General features: G+C 34.0%; 3 protein-coding genes across 3 annotated transcripts in view; 2 read left to right on the top strand and 1 right to left on the bottom strand.

Moving 5' to 3' along the window:
- LOC125195850 overlaps positions 1 to 22,464 on the top strand; it is a 65,096-nt gene that overhangs the window by 8,057 nt on the left and 34,575 nt on the right. The gene's annotated exons all lie outside the window — the stretch shown is intronic.
- Positions 11,729 to 14,590, top strand: LOC125195848 (COBRA-like protein 7). The gene is made up of 2 exons (XM_048094106.1): positions 11,729 to 12,428; positions 12,968 to 14,590. The coding sequence occupies exons 1-2, from the start codon at positions 11,885 to 11,887 to the stop codon at positions 14,398 to 14,400; spliced, it is 1,977 nt and encodes a 658-aa protein (XP_047950063.1). The 5' UTR covers positions 11,729 to 11,884; the 3' UTR covers positions 14,401 to 14,590.
- On the bottom strand, positions 15,035 to 19,003 carry LOC125195849 (two-component response regulator ARR2-like). The gene is made up of 6 exons (XM_048094107.1): positions 18,504 to 19,003; positions 17,852 to 18,004; positions 17,366 to 17,755; positions 16,798 to 16,874; positions 15,680 to 16,696; positions 15,035 to 15,603 (listed from the first exon to the last, which is right to left on the bottom strand). Exons 1-6 carry the CDS (start codon positions 18,673 to 18,675, stop codon positions 15,526 to 15,528), a joined length of 1,887 nt encoding a protein of 628 aa, XP_047950064.1. The 5' UTR covers positions 18,676 to 19,003; the 3' UTR covers positions 15,035 to 15,525.

Genomic DNA, 22,464 nt, shown 5'->3' with positions numbered 1-22,464 from the left:
TTTAAGTAAATGTTGATAATGCAGGATTTTTATCAACAAATACATCAAAAAATCTACATAAAACCAGTGTAAAAATCTCAATAAAACTATGTAAAAATCTCAATAAATATGTGTTGATATTTTTTGTACTAGTGTTGATATTCTTATGTCGTATTGTTGATATTTGTAATCTACTATGTTGATATAAAAAAACATTCACGAAAATTATCATATGATAATATAATGACGATATTACGCTTTTGTTAATATTTTGTCTACTATTTATTGAGATTCGTAAGATTTAATCTCATCCACTCATTTTAAAATATAAGGGTGGAGATTTGGTCTTGATTTTGGATTAGGGTGATATAAGCATTAGAATATGACCCATTATTATTATTATTATTATTATTATTATTATTATGATTTCAATTAATAATTTGTTTGATAATTGAAAGTAATGACGTTAAATCAGTAAATTTTATACTACTGATTAAATTACTAATACGTTACACGCGTAATGTATACTCAATTTGTCCCGTAAAAATAAGTAATTCATTCATTTTATTGTCTGTCTTCTAAAATTTGAAATTTTTTAGTTAAGGAAATTTTTTCCTCTCTCTAATAAGGTATGATTAATTTTTCACTATCATACTTTCTTTTCTATCTCTTTTATTTTTATTAATTTTATATTAAAATTTTATATTATTGTAGAAAATTTTATTTTTAAAAGACAGGATGAAATAGTATATATTAATTCATTGAAAACAAAACAAATAACGTTGATAAATTGATTTGCTAAATAATTGATACTCCCGTTTCCAACGTCTTTCAATAGCATTATAGTAGTATTCATTAATGTAACAATTAAAACTACGCTCCGCTGCACGAATTAATTATTAGCATGTGCTTAATCTGATTGTAGGAGTATTTCACAAAGGGAAAATTGCATAGGATTCTCTTACCATACTCCTATTTTTTAGTAATTTATTTATATAAAAGGAAATGGCAGTTAAACCATAACTAAGTAGGTGGATATATATTGAAGAACATAAAATTTTAGTGGACTGTAGTAGTAGTATAATATGGGTCCAAACCACAATTAGGCTTTCTTGCCAATTTAGAAAACAATTCATTATTTCAACAACAAATTCACTCAACCTAAATATTTTCTTTACTGAAAATCAACTAGTCACATTATAAATGTATATAGATTTGAGAAAATAAATATCCGATACATGCTGAAAAGTTATGGAGTTCATTTTCATCATTCCACGTGTACCATCAACACGGTCAGCAAATTAATTATGGACACATTTTTCTCTTGGACCTATTCGATTTCTAAAGTTGAATAATACCAAAATCTAAAGTTTAATTATGTCATCATGAACTAAGTATATTTGTTGATGATGATGAGTTTGAATTTAACGATGAGATTGTGATTGAGTCAAATCTAAACTGTGATTGCTGATGTTGATGAATTTAATTAGTCGAACATAATTAATGAGCATGCATTGGTTAATTGAAGTTTATGAGAGATAGAAATTTGATTCAGAGTCATTTTCACAAATTTCATTATAGTTTGGGTTATTTTTCGAGTTCAAGCTATTTTTATTGTATTTTTAAAAGTTGAATTGTTTTTAGAACTTTTACAATTCAGATCAATTTTACCAATGACTTCAAAGCTAAGGAGATGAGCTACAATTTATCAGGGGTGGCAAATCGTGCGGATTGGGTCGTTATTGGGCAACCTGATAACGACCCAACCCAATAAGGCCTAACCCGAATCCGACCTGTTAAGGAAACTGTCAATTCGAACACGAACCCGACCTGCTACCCTCAAACCTGAACACGATCCAAACCCGACACGAAACCGTTAACGACACGATATAATATGGATTGACACGACACGATAACGACCCGAACCCGATATTGCACGATTAAAACCTGATATTACACGATTAAAATCTAATATTAAACGATTTAACCTAATTTTAAACTTCATTTATATAATAATCCATTTTGCACGTTTTAATCTTGATTTACAAGAAATTTGTAAAGCATTATTTTTTTTATAAATAATAAAAATAATAATATTATTTCTTAATGGGTTATCCGTTTCCAACCTGCATCCAACCCAAACCCAATCCGAAGTTTTCGGATTCTTAATGGGTCAACCCAATAAGGACACGAACCTAATAAGGCTTGACCAAACTCATTATTTTCGTGCGTATTCGTATCGGATTAACGTGTCGGGTCAAAAATTGTCAGCCCTACAATTAATCTCTAGATATTTAGTGTAAGTTGATTTAAAAAATCTGAATTTATTCAAATAACGATATGGAATATTGATAATAAAAGTATAAGTTTTGTAAAGTAAATATACTAAAAAAACGCCTGTAGTTCTCAAAAAATGATTTATGTCTCGTGTTTTAATTGTCAATTGAACTTTTAGTGTATCGAATCACAAATTAAATAACTTGTTTTTCATAGATCATGATTGAAGTTATAATATTAGGTGAGTGAAACAGCGAGCAAGACAAACCAAAAAAAAGTTAGCTCAATTTAATCTTTTAACTGTAATTTTAATTAGGCGACCTAAAACCTTGATCAATTAGAATACTAATTTTCAATTTAAAATGTTATATAATACTAGTAACACAAATTTATGTAGTAGTACTAATCTATATATAGAAATAATGCAAATAATTAAGCTTCACCTTCTAGATATAACTGGAGCCAGCCATGCAACCATATGTAGACAAGCTGGAAAGTTAAATTCTCTCAATTTTAAAATGCAAAAGTTGCATGATCCAAGCAACAACTTTAGTCTTATTTCACATTATACATCTAACATCACTTTCGATTTTCGCATTATTTGATAGTGTATCACTAATAACTAAATCAAGATATGTCACTGCTATAAAATATATTACTAATAAACAGTTATAAAACACAAAATGAATAGGAGTACTAGTATTATTTTACTCAACCAACTAATTAAGACAAAGGCATAGACAACAATGATACACTGCATTAACATAGCTATGGTTGGAATAGCTTTTATTGTGACAGGTATGCTTCTATTCAATGTCTGGTTCAAAACATCACTAATCTCTACTAAATTTTAACAAAATTTAGAAATAAAGTACCAAAAAGCTCTGCAATTATTGGTTTTATTGTGCATCAAATCTACATTAATATTGTGTTCACATAATTATGCTGAATTAAACATTAATTAATAAGAACAACATAAAAAGATGAAGAAAGTAGAAACCTTCATATATCATGTAATAAGTGACTGATCTTCTTACAAAAAAAAAATCTATTGATACTTGTAACTAAACAAAAAAATTAAAAAAAAATAGACCTAATCATAGTAAAGGTGTCTTCAATTTACAGACTTCTCTCCTTGATTAATAGCCTCTTCCAGAAAAGCCCTCCACAATCCTCTTTGTTTTCTCGAGAGTGACGCCGGAATCAGGGGCATTCTTGGAACTCCACTCCATTTCCATCAGCTTTATGAAAAATCAAGAGTTGATTTTTTATTTCTTGTTCGATTCCACCGAACAATTTCAGAATTGAAGGGGTGCTTAGCAAGATTGAAGATCTGTGAATTCGACATTTTATTTTAGAATGCTTGAATTTTTTTTTTCTTAGAAAAAAAAATAATTTTAGTAAAAGAAGGTAGAGAGAAGAAGAGTGATGAAAGAGAGAGAAAAAGAGAGTTTTTTTAGTGAGGAAGAAGATGGTGGCGGATTGTAGTAGTAATAAGGGAAGTAAGGGACAATGGGATTTGGCGGCGGCGGCGTGGGGCCGGAGGGGATCAGCGGCGGCGGCTTGTAGAAGCCGCCGGAGGGCGGCGGCTGGTAGTAGTATGATGAGGCGGGCGGCGGCGGGGAGTTGTAGTAGGTGCCGCCGGAGGAGGGCGGCGACGGCGGCGGAGGGCAGATGTTGGTCGGAGTTGGCGACGGCGGAGACGGCGGAGGGGGCGGCGGCGAGGCGGAGTTGCATGGGTTGTCGCAAGCGGAGCACATTGTGCATTCGATTTGGTATTTAGATCCTTCCCAATTTGCTCTCACATTTCTTGATGAATTGAGAAATAGAATTGAGAGATAGAATAGGAATTTTTTGAGTTTTTGGGGGTGAGTTTGCATCATTTTTTCTTGATGGTGGAGAGAAATGAAATGATGGGATTATTTCATGAAATGGGAAGTGAAGAAATGAGAGAGGGGTCACTTGGCTTTGAAGCTACAATATATTGTAATGTGGCTTTATGACTTCATTAAGGAAGGATAAAAAGGGGAGTGGAATAAAGTGGAATATAATAAAGACCATTCTTTTCCACTTTTTAATGGGTTTTTCTTATTTTCTTTCATTTTAGTTTTTATTTTGTGGATGAATTAATATTCCACGTTTTATAGTAGAGAAATCATTCTTTTTTACACAAAAATTAAGAATAAAACGTGTGTAATATATTAAATCAAAAGATAATAAAGTAGGACACGCAAAAATGCTGAAATAGTAATAAAATAAGAGAGGGTAAAACGTAATAGTGGAAAAATATGTTACTCTTACTTTTTTATTAGAAACAGAAATAATTCTACTATTATGAAACATCTAAAATAGAAAAATAACTCTATTAATAAAATAGAGAGAATATGGTTTATGATTATGAATCTTTTGAAATATATGCAAGTGAAATATTATTATATCTGAGAATATACTCTCCCGTCTATTCTTTTGATTTGGTTTGCATTTTTTCGGAGATTGTGTAGCTTTTAATTCAGTCATTTACTATTAAATATGTTAAATATAAATATTTTTGGTGTAATTTTATTCTCTAAACAATCATGATAATAATTAGACTAATTGAAACAGGGTGGGGGAAGTACTAATTTAGTTGGAAAGAATCCAATTTTGATTTGGTGTTATACTTTATGAGAGTGCAAAAGTTGCACCGACAGCCTTACCATTTTACTATACTACTTTCAAAGGCTACTCATGGTGGAGGGTGCTTTTTCTCAATTTCATTTCATGAATTTGGTAATTATTGTTAAATAATTATTTTTTGTTATGGTTTTATTGTGAATAATGGAAGTTTTAGATAAAAATGTTTTCTAGAAAATGTCTCGACATTATAAATTTGTAAGTGATTAAAGATTGCAACTTTTCATATGTTTTGCCGGGGTTATGTATATGTCATTTACAGTACATTTCTGGAAAATTTCTCTTTCACTTTCACACCCAAAGTTTTGTTCGATTCTCTTAGTTCGAATTTAAAATGTATTCTTATTCTATAATTCATATTTTATTGTGTTTTTCGGTGGGTTCATAAATTGCAGTTAATTTCATAAGTCAATTTGACGGCCTCTTTAGTATAAACAGTTCATACGTGGACCAATGGGTATGGGTTTTACAAGGTAACATTACAATATTAATTGTAATTTTGATAAGCAAATATTTATATTGTTTATTAGTCATGTTAAAGTATTATATCGTTAACTATATATATTTATATCTCATCTGATCCGGTCTTCATATTTTAATATTTTTTTGGATGGTATTACTCCTTCTATATCATAATAATCGTCATTCATAAATGGTTACACTTTATTTTAATTTTATTATAAATAAATGGTAAGTATGTTTTAAATTTTTCTTTATACTTTTTAAAACTTGTGCCAACATCAAGAATGATAACTACTGTAGACTGAAGGGAGTATTAGGCAGAATTATGTTAGTTTTCGAAAATTTTCCTTAATCTTTTGTTACCCATATAATAATAGCAAGTCTCGATACACTAAAAGTATAGCAAACTTGGGAATGATATTCATTGTGAAAAATTGAACTTTCTTGACTTTAACCATACTCCATTTTCAGATTGCATTTTTCCTTGATATTCATTCACCGACCAAATCAAGCTTATCCAGGCTGGCAACCATTAACGTGATTATGTACCCTGATTTACAAATTCAAATAAAAATAAAAATAAAAATAAAAATATATTAATAATCAAAACAGCAGGGTTCCATTCGTAATTTCTTCCAAAATTGGAAAATTTCGTCAATTATTTAGAAAAAAAAATAGGCAAAGGGAGTATATATAAGATGCCTCTAGAATTCATTAAATAATCTTCAAATTTCCACTTTGATCAATAATTTTAACATAGCCTTTTGAGACTATGTCGGCCCATGTCAATTACTAATCCATTATTATATGTTACTCGGAAAATAATTGTTTATTGTTGTTATTATATATTTATGAGACAGATATATATAATATGCAAGTTTAATTTATTTTTATTTTTTTATACCAAATCTTGTTTTTTACATTTATCTGCTGTTCTTTACTGTTTTAAATGTGATAAGTTCATAAATTATAAGCCTAATGTCACAATCAAATTGGATAATAGTACCTATCATAATAGTACTCTTCCTATAAAGTATTAAATATTAATTTTAGAAATCCCAACAAAGATTCGGAGATGTCATACTATAATGTAGAGCAATATTGGCTTCACTTTCAGTCTTCAATAATGACTTAAGTATGAAATTTATTTTAATTAAGACAGCATGAAGTAGACATGGCCCCCTGTTTGGTTGGTGGTGGGCACTAACCATGACAAGCCCTAAATCAAGAAGCTTTTCATTTGCTTTTATATAGCTATTCTTTTTCATTTTATGATTTTATTATGTTTATTCAATGAGAAAATATTGACAGGCACTTATAAAATATAATCAAAGTCTTGGCAAATAAATTAAATAATATCTTGCATCCGTATAACTAGTTAATTGAAATCACTATATGAGTTTTATTAACTAATCTATTTATCACTAATTTATGTTTTAATCTCACAAACTTCATGGTGTCAAAATGAATCATCAATGAGAATGGTTTCAAATGCTATCTTACTCGCATAATACATTTGAACTTTATATTTTATTCCATTTGATAAAGGATTAGTCTAACATGATCAGAAAAATAAAATAAAAGGCAAACCTCAAGGTATACCTAAAAGTTAACGAGGAATTCAAAATTATTTAGAAATTAATTCACCTCAAAATCATATACGAAAGGATCTGAAAATTTGAGTTCTCATCATCTTCGAAGACATAAACCTGCTTAAATTAACAGTATTGAATAAAAGCCGGTCAAACTATTTTTTTATAGTAACATTCAATTGTGATAAAACACAGAAAACGTTGGGACACATGATTTATATTCACATGAGTACATGTTTATGTTCTTTTATTTAGCTTTTAGGAAATACTACTATTAACAAAACAAAACCGCATATCCTAGCCAATAAACATGCGGTTTATGACTAGACTTCTTAGCTAATAAACCGCATGTTTATGAGTCTAGACTCCTTAACCATGGTCCCAGGGCTAATTTATGTCATGGACTCGTTAATGTAGCCATAAAAAATTAAGTCAGTAAACTTTTTTTTTTTAATTAAGATTATGAGGGGATAGACTATTGGCTAACAAATTTACCAACTTCACACCAATTTGAAAGCAACATGACTGAAAAGTGAAAACACTAAACTTAACTAAAGACAAAATATAAATACAAATGCACCAAAATAGGAAAAATTTGCATTCATCACTGCAAAATTATGGTAGAGTTGGAGGAAGTCTGACTTCAACACAACAATTCTACAAGGCTCCTTAACCATGGTCAATGACACTTGTTCACGGAGCGAGCAAATTTCTAATTGAAATAGATCACGAGTTTGAATCATACCAAAATATTTTTAAAAAATGTGCCATGTGCACGTAGGATCTCGAAAGGCATAGTTTCAAGCAATTTTTATCTATCTAAATGATATAGTTCTAAAATTGTTTCACCTTGTGTAAGCACTGCATATTATATGTGAATAATCTCATTTCATGAATGTACACGTGATAGAAGATGGGATGCCCCGAGTAAATGTCATCAAGGGCAGACATAGCTGGCAAATTTCTAAATTTAGAGTTCGAGATTTAGACAAATAAGTAGTAGTATTATTTTTGTTATTTGACTTGACGATGAATGGTTTATATAATGACTCGCAAAAATACTTTGAAAGTTCACTAAAAATGGTGTGATGGGAGCTTAAACTCTCCTCTCCCACCCATATGTATTTGGGTCCGACATGTGTGTCGTATTTGAAAATAAAATATCATCTCTTCGTCCATAAAAAATAGATCTTATAGTCTTGTAATAGTTCAGAACTTAGATTTTAATATATAATTAATAAAATATGAGGCGAAACGAAATAAATGGCTGAAGTGGTGAGCCAAATATATAAGTTGTAAAGAAATACTTACATATTGAGGAATGATGTGCTACATACCATATATGTGAGCTCCTTATGTGAGCATCGCTCTTGTTTGACACATATTTAGTGTTGTTCGTTTTGATTTATATATTTAGTTTGCCAATACATTAAAAAATGTTATTGAAAATTTTAATTTTACAAAATTTATAAAGATCAAAGTTGGATTCGTTCGTGTTCTCTATAATTTTAAATAAATTAATAAACTAAGCTTTGATTTTTTATGAATGTGAAATTAAAATTTTTAATAAATTTTGTAATGTACTAGAATCAAACTAAATATATAAATCGAAATGAACAATACTAAACATGTGTCAAACGATAGCGGTGCTCAAATAAGAAGCCCACATAAGGTATGTAGCATATCATTCATCCTTATATATTTATGCCGTAAATTTTGAGAGTTTGCTAAAATAATTGGAGTATGAACTAATTTTGGTGGATGAATCAAAATAGAAAAATAAGACAATATTTTTTGGGATATCAGGAGTACTTTAGCAAAGTGTACAAATGTTTTGTAGTTTTAGATGAAAAGGATTGAATAGTTTTATTATTTCACCTTTATCTTAGATTCAAATTCTTATGTTTCGATTTTAGTATTACTTTTTCTGTCTCATAAGAATATGCATTCTTTTTTTTTAGTCGTTCAAAAAAATATATTATTTTTAATTTTAAAAAATATTTTCTCTTTAATGAAGTAAGACTCAATTTTCACTAATAATGATTTAATTATTTTTTCTCTATACCTCCCTTAAACATTATTAGTTTTACATTAAATGATTCAAAATGCATAAGCATAATATAGGGAGTACTAATTAAGGATACAAATATATCTGCCTTTTGTATACGGGCTGGATCTGAGGTTGATATCAATCGCTAAAATTCCTATTGGGTTGAATTTTAAAAGCATTGGGCTCATTTACAAGCATTTACAGTTTGAGATATCGTAACATAGTTCTTGGTTTTGGGCCTTGTTCACTACGTTTTGGATCAAAGCATAGCCCGATAAATTTCTAATTAACCACGTCCCCTCTTCGGCAGGTTATTATTAATCTGGAAGCTAGAAAATTAGGAGGTAGGAGTATAATTTTGTACTTTAAGGTGGTATTCGGTTTCTTAAATAAAATAATAGTATCCAAATATAATCTAAGATTGAATTGTGAGATTATTTTAATTATAAGGAGTTAATTATTATTAATTATTCTATGATTATCCATCTAAGATTGAGTCGTAGGATTGAATCTCATCAACCAAACATATTAGTACATGTTTAATCTCAGGATACAATCTTGCAAACCTATTGTGTTGCATTTGAAAGTTGAAACTAATGACTTTAGAGCATCCACAGTGGTGGGAGGGTAGAAGGATAGAATGCTGATGTGACGGAGCATAGGACGGAGTTTAGAGTGAGCTATCCTCCGCCCTATTGTGAATGCCATTAGGTTAGATTAGTATATTTTGATATCATTTCTCTTAATAATAGTAGTAATAAGAAAATGTTTGGATAGAGTTTGAAATATTTTACAAAAATATTTATTTCAATTGTTGAGACCCTAAAAAAGAAAGCTGTTGAAATAAAAACAAATGTAGTAGGAGTAGAAATTAGTGGCACATGGGATGGGAATATGCAGAAAGATTGCACAATCAACGGATGGGAAGAACGTGCACATGACAAATACTCCAATGTTTTTGCCTTCCCACTAAATCATTTTTCTATTTTATTTATTATTGTTTGGTCAAAACAAATCCACCTAATTTTTTGTGCTTTGCTCACCCTATTCTATTAAATCAATATTTTTGGGAAAAAACAAATTAACTAAACATACGACTAAATTTGTTCGTTATATAACTTCATATGAACTGAATAAAAGAACAAAATATATTTAAGTTTATATAGTAATTTATAAAATGAATGATGTTAATAATAATTTAGGGGTAATACTCAGTGTAAAACAACAAAATTAATTTTAAGAAAGACTAACTGAGTCACTGAGGCCAGTATTAATGAATACTGCTCAAATCATACAAACTTATGTCAATATCACTTTAGTTTAGTACATGCACGCATAATTTGTTTTATATATTTATTTTAATTATAATATCGTAATTTTTTTTATTGATGTCATTATTTTTATAATTTACTTGAAAACAAAACTAAAATTTTCCATTCTCTATTTAAATTCAAATAAATAAATAAAAATAATAAATCAAATTTTAATCTATATGTGATTTATGTAATTAACAATGACCATAATAGTTTTAAGGTATAATAATTAAATTAAATGTATAAAATAAAATTACTAATGTTAAACATAACTAAATTGAGAATGATCGTTCAAGAATTGAGTACTCCCTCCGTTCCAAGGAAGATGACCCTTTCTTGGGTGGCACGAGATTTTAGGCAAATTTAATTTGTATGTTAAGAGGAGAGATTAAAGTAAAAGAGATGGAATAAAGTAGAGATAAAGGTATTTCCATTTTAAGTAATTAGTTATCTTAGTTGAGACAAACTAAAAAGGAAAGTGGGTCATCTTCAATGGGACGGAAGGAGTATGTGTTTTGATGCAGTTAAGTTAATGTCTGGATCACCTACAACTTTTCCTACAACATCTCCTATTCCATCTCTCACAAACATAAGTAATGAGCCCACCATCATATTTTATGTTTGTGAGGGATGAAGTAGGGGATGTTGGAGGAAAAATTATAGGTGATCCGGAGTGGTTAAAATATCACTTCCTCATTTTTGAAATAAGTTTTTGTGATATTTCCACTTTAGCCTCAAGAATTTCAACATTCAAATTTAAACTTTGTGCAACGTCTCCAAAACTAACGGATATATGTCCCCACACCATTAAAAGAATGGAACGCCATTCGCTTTCTTCTTCTTATAAAGTACTAGTAGTAACAATTTCAAAAATTGGAGATATAAATATTCTGTGGTGTATAATTGTTAATTTTATTACTAGTACTCGTATAAAAACTAAAGTTTATTTAAGTAATTCTTTCACTTTAATAAAGCACAGAACAAGAATGTTAAAATTATGCTAAAACAATATCAACAAAAACATAATTATAATAACCAGTTGAAAGTCGCCACGCCGCCACTCATTTTCACGCGTTCAACCCTTTTCATTTCCGTAAAAAATTCAATTATCTCATAATTAATTGTAAGATCAAACTAATGACTCTGTCTAAGCACACATGATTCATTAATAAACAAATCATACTAACAAAAGATACATTCAGCGGTGGAGTAAATTAAAAAGTTCCCAAATTTTAAGATTTCATTCCATTCATAAAAACGGAATACCTTACATAGTTTAAATTTCCATAATCTTATACTAGAATTAAAAAAAACATTTTTTAATAATAAATTAATAACCATATAAAAATTGTTATTACAGCAGAATTGAAGCTGTCTCTCTTCCATCTCCGCGTCGCCCATTTTCCCTTCTTTGTGTCTGTTCACACACAAAACCTATACATACACACACTCAACCTATGCACACACACGCCAAAATTCAATTCAATTCAATTCTCTCCCTCTCTCCACATTCAGTTTCATGATTTTGAACTGAAATAATGGCCACCACAACCATCCCCATTTTACTCTCACTTTTCCTCTTAATTCTAGGCCCGGCCCGGGCCCAAACCAGAAACCCGAGCGCTCCACCTCCTCCGCCATCGGACGCCTGCAACGGAGTGTTCCTGAGCTACTCCTACTCCACGGGCAAAATCGTCCCCCCAATTCTGAAGTCGGATCCGGATCGCCAGGGCTACCGCTTCGAATCCACGCTCACCGTCCTCAACAACGACTTGGAGGAGCTCAAATCGTGGCAGGTCTGGGTCGGATTCCAGCACGACGAGTACCTCGTTTCGGCCTCGAATGCCGTGCTGGCTGATGGGAATTCGTTTCCCGGCAGCGTCGGAAACGGCTCGGTTTTTTCGGGGTATCCCAATCCGGATCTCAAGACGGGCGTGGAGACGGCGGGCGACTTGACCCAGATGAGCGTTCAGGTTCAGCTCGTTGGGACCCAGTTTGGGGTGGCGCCGCCTGATGCGCCCATGCCGGCGAATATCTCGCTCGTGAATGAGGGTTGGATTTGCCCTAAGCCCTCTTTGCAAGGTCTGTTTCTCTCTCTTTCTCTCTAAAGTTGGTAAAAATGGTTAAAGATTTGATTTTTTTCAACTACCTTTTGTGGGACTTGATTGCTTGAATTGGTTCCTTCACTTTCTTGATTTCATTGGATGGATGGAATTTGAAATTTGTGGTGTGGGAGTTGACTGAGATTTGAATTTTTTTGGACTATTATTTGGATGCTAGCTGATGTTGTATATGAAGATTTGCAGGGGAAAAGAAAAACAAGAATTGGAAATAGAGGGATTTTGAAATCCTAGTAGAGATTTTTCTTAATTCAACATTGATAATCAATGTATGAATATATAAATGGGGGAATTGATCTAACATATTCACAATCTTGTTTGGTTGTTGAGAAACCTAGCTCTGAATGAAAGAAGAAGTTTTTCTTGATTTTCATGACTTTATTGATGATGATCAATGGCCATTTACAGTTACACCTGATGTTCGAATTCTTGAATCTTGAGCATGTTGTTTGTATCAGATAGGAAATGTGTTTGAGTTTGAGTTTGGATTTGATGATGCAGGAAACAGCACAATGGAGGTATGTTGCACTAGAGACCCCAAGTTCAAGGCCAACGAGACCTTGGACGAGGAGTTTCTCCCTCGGAGGAGTGGCGACCTGACCATAATGTACGATGTTTCACGGACCTACGAGTCTAACTACTGGGCGCAGGTCACCATCGAGAACCACAACCCTCTAGGCCGGCTGGACAACTGGCAGCTGAGCTGGGACTGGATGGAGGACGAGTTCATCTTCGCCATGAAGGGCGCTTACCCCTCCGTGGTCGACACCTCTGACTGCGTCTTTGGCAAGCAGGGCCAGTACTACCAGTCCCTCGACTTCTCCAATGCGCTGAATTGTGAGCGCAGGCCGACCCTGATCGACCTGCCCTTAGCCAAGACCAACGACACGGCCCTAGGAATGGTCCCGTTCTGCTGCAGGAACGGGACGATTCTCCCACCTGAGATGGATCCCAGCAAGTCGAAATCTGCGTTCCAGATCAACGTGTTCAAGATGCCCCCAAATCTCAACCGGTCGCGCCTCACCCCGCCTCAGAACTGGGGGATCAAGGGCCGGCTCAACCCGGACTACAAATGTGGGGCCCCCGTGCGCGTAAGCCCTAGCCAGTTCCCAGACCCAGCTGCCCTACTTCCCGGGACAGCTGCGGTCGCGAGCTGGCAGGTCGTCTGCAACATAACCCAGCCGAAGGGCGCGAGCCCTCGCTGCTGCGTGTCGTTCTCTGCCTACTACAACGAGTCCATCATCCCGTGCCCGACCTGCGCGTGCGGCTGCAGCGGCGGCGCTGCTCCGGCATGCAGCAATACGGCGCCGGCCCTCTTCCTCCCCTCGCAGGCCCTCCTCGTCCCGTTTGAAAACCGGACGCTTCTAGCTAAGGCGTGGGCGAACATCCACCATTTCCCGGTCCCAAACCCTCTCCCCTGTGGAGACGGCTGTGGCGTGAGCCTCAACTGGCACTTGTTCACGGATTACCGAGGCGGATGGTCAGCAAGGATCACCATCTTCAACTGGGACGACTTCCCGTTCGTCGACTGGTTTGCCGCAGTCGAGCTGAACAAGGGCGCGCCCGGATTTGAAGCTGTCTACTCCTTCAACGGGACAGCGCTTGATCTCGACGGAGATGGGGTGAACAACACCATTTTCATGCAGGGGCTCGAAGGGCTCAACTATCTCGTTGGAGAGAGCGACGCTGCCAACCCGAAAAAGGACCCGAGGATTCCCGGGAAGCAGCAATCAGTCATCTCCTTCACGAAGAAGCTCACACCGGGGATCAACGTTCCCGCAGGGGATGGTTTCCCGTCGAAGGTTTACTTCAACGGGGAGGAGTGCGCGCTGCCTAAAGTGCTCCCGACAAGCGATGCTGCTAGGTCTGGCTCGTCGGGAGTGTTGATGTCGGTGATGGTGGCGCTCGCTGTCTTCGTTTCATTGCGAAGATAAGGAGGGTGGATGCTTATTCGTTCATTCTTTTTTGGTTGTTATTTTTGGATCAGATCATAGTTCCTCTTCCTTGAAGGAATTATGGATGTGAGGTGTTTTTTTGTACCTACAGTCTTAACATTGGCATTGTAACATACACACATTTGTTAGTTTTCAAATACTGTCTCATATACATCTATGTTTGAGCAAAGTCTCCCCTCTCTCTCTTCTTTCATCCTAACAAATGTGAAACTTTTACGATATTTAAAATTTATGAAGCATACTCTCTTCATCTTTACTCGAGATATCCACCTTACCTTTTCTTTTTAGTTTGTCTCACTTTAAATATTCATTTTCTATATTTGACAATAAATCATTCTCTCCTCTTTCCTCATTAACATATTCAACTAGTTTTTTTCCTCTACTTTCACTTAACAACTCTTAAAATCTCATGTCATTCAAAATTATAGACATCTAAAATCTCATGTTATTCAAAAATATAGACATCATGAGTGGGACAGATGGAGTACCAAATTAAGCCACGGTTTGTTGGTTTTTTAGCATTTTAGGAACCAATATCCCTTTCTTAAACATCAACTCATAAAGTGGCCACCAACATAACACTAAATCGAAGAACCTAAATAAGTAAAACAAGTGAAAATGAAGAAGATTTGCATTGCTGAAAAATCAAATAAATGAATCTTATACCACATTCATATACCCTACCAACCTTTTTTATTAGAGAGTACATTATCCCACAAAACCTAATAGAAGAGCACCATCAATTTATCAAAAGATAATTTCACATCTTTCCTCACAACCTTTTTTCACTACTGCAACCCCCGGCCCTAAACACTAAGCAATCAAAATTTTGCACGGTACACTTTGCGTATCATGCAGTCGAACCGAGCACTCGACCCCCCGATCCACAAGTTCGAATCTTGAGCTGCGCATCTCCAGTTTCGAATCACAATAGAGGTAACATAGCAAACAAAGCACCAAGAGCCTGAACCTAACAGTGGAAGCATATATCTTTCGGAAAAATCAAAGAGATTCAAGAATTTCGAGGCCTCGTTGACAAAAGGCCAATCTTTAGGATGCAACTATGTACAAACTCTCACTCTAAAGCTATAGAGTACCGGTGTGTTACACGGGGAGGTTATCCAACTGGTAGCCATCGTAACCGAACTCTGTCTCGACCGGGGCAACCATGCCTTCTTGCTGCTGTAGAAGAGAAAAAATGGCATTAGAGAGTGGTTAGGTCGTCAACACATTAAACATCATAAGCAATAAAACCGACCTGCTTTAGAAGTGCGCTCATGAGGTCCTCCTGGCCGAAACGTTCGTGCAAGAGGCCATTTTGGAAGCCCATTCCGGGTAGTCTTTCTGCCTTGCTCCTTAATGATTTGTCAAAAGCCGGGAAGTTGAGGTGCTGGGAGACGTTTGGTGCGTTGCCACGTCCCTCTACAATCGGGAGGGTAGCCTTGTTAGCAGCCAAGATCCTACTTTCTCCAAGAGACGATGAAACATCCAACCCGCGTTGTATGCTCGAGTTTTGAAGAAGTGCAAAGCTCGATCCAGCATTCTGCATGCGCCACTCTTGGTTCCTACTTTGATTCAGATTGTTGAGGACATCGTAGTTGGGAAGGAAAGCTCTCGAGCCTTTCATCTCAGCGCCCGACATTACAGAATTACTTGGAAGTGGGAAGGTATTATTTCCTGAAAATTCCGTGCCCTGGCTCGAGAAGTCCGTGGAAGTAGATGGCTTGGGATGAGATATATACTGCGGCCTGCTGATGACTTCGACTCCATTCCTGCTTCCATTGATATCATTCAAATTCTGAGGCCTCGACTGCGGTCGAAGCTGAGCCATCTGCATCATCAACGAGCTGCTCTGGCTCGTCTGGGAATGCATGTGCATATTCATGTTGCCGAGCGCAGACTGGTGCAGAGAGGTTAGCTGTTTTGAGTCCATATTCGTCGGTATTCCATGGAGTAAGTTGCCTTGCTTGCTACTGCTCTCGTTTTGACCTTCCGGGAACCTCAGCTTCGGATTTTCAAAGTTAAAAACGTTTCTTTGATCGACAAGAGGTAGAGGCATGGGCGACTTTGAGGTGGCCCGGCCAAGTGCAGCCGCCTGGATCGATGCAAGACTATGGTGAGGGATGTGACCAGAGGCGGCAAGAGCTTGAAGATCTACACTGTTGAGAGAAGACATCTGGCCAAACTGCGCATCCGTGGGTCCCATAAACGGGCTGCCAAGACCATTATGGTGCTGTGATACGCCGCTCAGCCTTCTAAGGTAGAGGCGGTATTTCTGAAAAAAATTGGTCGTTTATAGTTAAGTGGCATAGACTTGACACACACAATGAAAGAAGCATCAATCATCATAGAGGATGGATTCAATTCTTGAATCACCTGTAGATGGCTAGCAACATTTTCTCGTGTAAGGCCAGGAACGTTCATTAATTCCAGGATTTTCTTTGGAACAGCCTCTGCAATATTGCAAAAAGTTTAAAATTCGAAATCAATAATCAGTTTAAGTACAAGTACAAAATTGCAAAGTCGAGGGAGCGCTAAATTTAGTCATTCCAGCAATCATTCAATTATAAACACGAAGAGCCACCACTACACATACATATGTGACTAAAAATGAACTCGTATTTGCAAATAAGTAGAGATATTAGCCTGTGCAACAAATGACGTGAATCAAGAAAACTATCTGTCTTATGATTTCCAGGCATAATCTCAAGTTTGTAGACAGCAGCCTAAATGTATCTTAAAGGAATAAACTCCTTCACTAATTCAACAGATTCTTGTAAACAAACCATGGAAATCATGAATTCATAATATTCTAAGGTTTATTTCCTATTTCATGCTTCGATTCATTTTGCAGTGAATGGAAACATAGTAAACATACAACGACAAATCTACCAAAACTGATGCAAAAACCGACAGTGAAGGGAAGGTAAGGAGAGATTCATACTGTCGATTCCAAGCTGATTAACAGCCGTTACAAACTGTTGATGGAGCTCAACGGACCATACAACCCTTGGCTTCTTCAATGCAGATGTATCATCCCTGTCTTCCAACTCATCCTCCTCCTCATCCTTCCTCTTCTTTGAGTTTTTCCAGTTCCCTTCATTTGCCGAATGGGAGCAATCAGTGTCTTCATAGGTTTTCAGCTGCCGCTCCCCCTCCTCCACACTCCCCGAGTGCTCCAAATCCTTATCCTTCAACTCGTGCTGCTTTTTACGGACTACATGCTGCCATATGTTCTTCAAAGCCTCAATACGAACCGGCTTAATCAGATAGTCGCAAGCACCGTGTGTAACACCCTTCATCACTACATGTTTGCTATCATCCGCAGACATCACTAAGAAAACCAACCAAAAGTCAAAACCAGTCATCACAAACCATGAAACGGAACACATCCACATCAAAAACGTGGCAGAAAGATTAGCACACTCACTGATAACAGGCAGATCCATCTCGAGGCCAACGCACTCGAGGAGCTTGAAACCATCCATATCGGGCATATGAACATCACTTATCACAATGTCACAGCCATTTTTGTGGTCTCGGAGAAAGTTCAGAGCAACCTCTGCTCGATTGCACGTCGTAACTGAAATTATTTTCCCCCAATTCGTTATTAGAGTACTACTCTCAAGAATTTGGCATATAACCCTAATATTATGCATCAAGATCTGAAGTCAAACTATTCACACCAAATTCCATAAATACTCAAACCTTAACTCCATAGACATAATTAAAAAAATCCCCAAATCATAGTTGACATGCAATTACAATCCAAAAATGTAAAAAGAATCCCAAATTTTGCAACAAATGTTATTTATGCATAATTGCATATATATGAAATCCCACCAGCACACACACACACACACACACACACACAAATTTCAATCATACTTATCATTTAATCATAAACCAAGAATGTTAATAAATATCACAAATTCTACTGCAAGATCTGTTATTTATGGAAATACATGAAATCCCACCAAACACACACACACACACACACACAATTTTTTTATTTATGCAAACATATGAAATCCCACCATAAAAAAGAGACAGTAGAGTAAAATTATGAGTTGAAATAATACCTTCATACAAACAATTTTTGAGCATCTTCTCCAAGATTCTCAAACAAGTGGGGTCATCATCAACAACAAGAACTTTCAATCCCGCCGGAAATTGGCCGGGAGCGGCGTCGGCGCCGGACTTCCAAGAAGCATTAGAGCTTGTATAAGGCGTGGATTTCACTCCAAGATCCATTCTTTACCCTCAAAATTGACCAACACAACTCAATTTATGCATGCAGACACAAATCCCAGATGGAAAATGAAATAAAATACTTGGAATTAAAAAAGAACACAATTACAAGCAATCACTAGGCAGAATCTATGTGCAAAACCCAATCATATTCAAGATTCGGGAGATTGCAAGATTGAAACTTTAAATTTCAAGACTTTGTAACTACCAATTGAAAAGTGGAAGAGGAAATTTGTGTAGTTGCAGGGTGTGTGCGTTTTGAAGTTGTGTTTGGGTGCTCTTTGTTTTTTGTTCCTTCTCTGGGGTGTTTACTGGGATTAAATCTTCCTATTTTTTCTCCCTTTTTCGAGTACTACAATATTCGAATATATATATATATGTATAAAAATTCATTTGTGGGGTTGAGTTTATGGTTTGGCGAAGGGTCAATCCCTTGAGTTTGGATCCAGCTCACAAATACACGCTTACCCAACCCCACGTAATTCTACCATTTCACAGTTGTTTTTTCACTTATTTTAGTTCATTTACTCAAATTTATCGCTATTTATTTTTAGTAAATTTTTCTATATGTGGGATATATACTTTACTAATAATATATTAAATTTTGTATTAAAATTCGTATTATATTTCAATGTAAAATTGATAAAATATAAAATAAATATAATATTTTAATTGAAGATAAATAGGTGGAAAAGAAAAATAAAAGAGGGAAAATTGATAGCTCATATTATCGAAAATAAAAAGGACGGATTTTTTTGTGTGAATCAAAATGAAGAAAATACCTATGAGTAATAGATTGAGGTATATTTTACTCTTGAATCTTAATAATTTTAAGGTTATATAATATTATTGAATACTACTATTATCAGTTTTTATTTTTTATAAAATATTAAATTTTTATCTATTCTTATATCCATATTTTTTAAGGGAAAATCCAAATAAATTTAGTTTCGAATTTATGGTGTAAATTTTACCCATGCTAACATATTGTGAGTGTAGTGTCAATTCGTCATACTAGTTCTTTTTATATTTAATTCCACCTAAGATGTGATTTATAAAATTTTATGTGTATGATGTGCCACTTTGCATTGAAATGATTTTGTGTTTGAAGCAAACAAAATATTAGAGTATCTATCATATATTATACGTACATTGTTAACGTCGCTTTCTATTTGTGAGCTCTTTTTCTCAATTAATAGAGTCATTTAATTAATATTGTAGTATTTTTTAATGTTTTTGTTTTATTTTCAAATACTTTGTAGTAATATTTTTATCAAAATCATCAAATATACAAATCATATAGAAATTCGATTTCTTCCATTTTTACCTTTAACTGCATCTCTTCGCATAAACTACAAAATGAATCATATAAATACAGAATCAAGCTTTAAAATAAAATATTAATATAATATGGAATTAAGGGGGATGTAGAAACTAATTAAGGTAGTTTAGTTGCAAATAGCCTTGTTGATTAGCGGTTAATTACGTGTTAAGCACATGATTTTATTTATTAATTGTAGAGTTAGTGCTACAAAGGAGGAATTAAATTTTACCATATGCATGTGCATTTATTGCTTCAACCTCTTAAAATCCACCCACTTTTTTAGCGATAAGGTTTACTTCATTATTTATTATTCATCCAAAATTATTGGATCTTCCTCTTTTAGCCCTTTTAAGAATAGTGATGGTCTATTAATTTCATTTTCTATTTGCATGCCACGTATCAATAAGAGTATTTTTATACTTAAATCAAAATTTCTAACTATCCTACACAATATTAAGTATTGAAAGAGTAGCCTCCAGATGATTTCTCTCATAATTTGATAGTACTATATAATTAGATAGAAATGATATTACAAATTATACTATTTGTTACTCCACTTGTCCCATTAAACTCTAATATTATTGCAGATTATTTTAATTAGAGTACAAAGTGCAGTAATTAGTTCATTAAACACATTTGATAATTACGCTCTGCAAAAGCTTTCTGTAATTTCACTTTCTTTGATGGTCAAAAGCACATGAGAATGCCACTCTTTGTGTTTCCCATAAATTCCTTTAAGGAATATTCCTCAAAATTGATTTTTAATGGAAACAACCCTTCTGCATGAGAAATTATTTTAGAAATTCGAAATATTGCTTACATAATCATTTTCAGTATCACTTTTAGGATTCTAATATATGTCACCATTCTCTAATCAGGAATTCACAAATGTATCTAATGATGCAAGAATGCTCAATGCTTACTTTTCCATATTCCATCAACTATAAAATTTGAAATATGTATTTTTCAAGCTATTCTCAACCTCGAATTTTGTCAACTAAATCATCATCTTTTTATGTCCTTTAAAAGAGAAAATTTCAAACTACATTTATATGAAATAAACAATTTTTAAAGATGTGTAACTTATTCGAAAACTCGAGATCTATTTATACATGTAAGTACCAACAATAATTATGTAGAGAATCATGACAAACATCAAATGTATAATAATACTATAATACCACAAAAGTCAAGTGTCAACTCCACTTTCTTGTATAATAATACCCCAAGATTTTGAACCATTATGAGTAAACTGTCATAGAGATCCCCTTTTTACCTTTAACTCAAGTAGTTAAATATTTAATTTCATCTTTTAATAAAAAGGAGAAATTGGGGAAATAGTATAAATAATGCAATTTGTTAGCTTTTTAGGAGGAAGAGATGCTTTTAAGGTGGTGTATATATAAATAACAGAGCAAAATATGTCACGCGAGAGATAAATAAATCAAGAACTTGTACTTGTAGCCAATTAGGACCCGCCACGTGGCGTTTGAGGGAGTTTAAGAACGTGACGCTTTATTGCTTTTTGATCCCTGCAGTTTTGTGCCCTTTCTGCAGTTGCCCCTTCAATTTAAATGATTAGTGCCATCCCACTCACATTATTTAACCAAGCATTTTTTAATATAAAATATTAGATAATTAAAGGAAAATAACAAATTTGAGATGGTTTATATTCAACTTAAATATTTGGTGGAAAGTTATGCAAATAAGCACAATTAACATGAAGGTTATGCTGTTGATTATTTTCTTTATCTTTCATCGCGTTCTCTCCCTCAGACTTCTAAATTTATGACAATTGACATGTCTACGTATAATTTTAAAATCAGATAAAAGTTTCAAAATATTTATTTTTGAGAAATTTTAAAATTGATGATCCAAATTGTGATTTTGAGCTATAAGAGAAACAATAAAATTAAAAATATTAACACGAACTACATATCATTGAAACTCCAAATAAATATTCACAAAATGTGTGCAACATATCGTTTATCTAATTATCTACTCATTGATAGCTAATTAAGTCAACTAATTCATGTATTTTGAAATTTGTTATAATTTCGTGCATGGTTTCGTGACGTGTAGAATGTTTTATTAGTAAGGACATAAATCCATTTCTATAAATGGAAAATATTTATAATAAAATAACTTTGGGATAAGGAGTGGATGATGGTCGATTTATGTGTATAAAGTGTGCATTATTTATGCACATACAACTACGTGACAACTTGCTGTTTCAATTCTCTTTTCCATTAAAAAAGTATAATGGAAATCATGGTGTGCATGTATACATGATTAAATTAAGGAAAGACACATCTTTTAATTCTTTGTATTTTCTTCTTTTGTTTGGCTATAAGTATATCCCTCTTGTATTCTATAATTCTAATAACTCATTTCACAAACTTTTTTCACTCTTAAGTGTTCACATTTTTCAATATATAGATAACATTAAACTTAGTAGAATAAAAAGA

This window comes from Salvia hispanica, chromosome 6 (genome assembly GCF_023119035.1).
Source record: "Salvia hispanica cultivar TCC Black 2014 chromosome 6, UniMelb_Shisp_WGS_1.0, whole genome shotgun sequence".
In the NCBI taxonomy this organism is placed as follows: domain Eukaryota; kingdom Viridiplantae; phylum Streptophyta; class Magnoliopsida; order Lamiales; family Lamiaceae; genus Salvia; species Salvia hispanica.
Note: the sequence above shows the minus strand (reverse complement) of the source record. Positions and strands in the feature narration are given on the sequence as shown.

Coding starts and splice junctions, on each gene's coding strand:
- LOC125195848 (XM_048094106.1), top strand. CDS start 11,885: ATGGCCACCACAACCATCCCCATTTTACTCTCACTTTTCCTCTTAATT. Junction 12,429..12,967: donor CCCTAAGCCCTCTTTGCAAG/GTCTGTTTCTCT, acceptor TTGATGATGCAG/GAAACAGCACAATGGAGGTA.
- LOC125195849 (XM_048094107.1), bottom strand. CDS start 18,675: ATGGATCTTGGAGTGAAATCCACGCCTTATACAAGCTCTAATGCTTCT. Junction 18,005..18,503: donor CAAAAATTGTTTGTATGAAG/GTATTATTTCAA, acceptor AAATAATTTCAG/TTACGACGTGCAATCGAGCA. Junction 16,697..16,797: donor ATGTTGCTAGCCATCTACAG/GTGATTCAAGAA, acceptor AATTTTTTTCAG/AAATACCGCCTCTACCTTAG.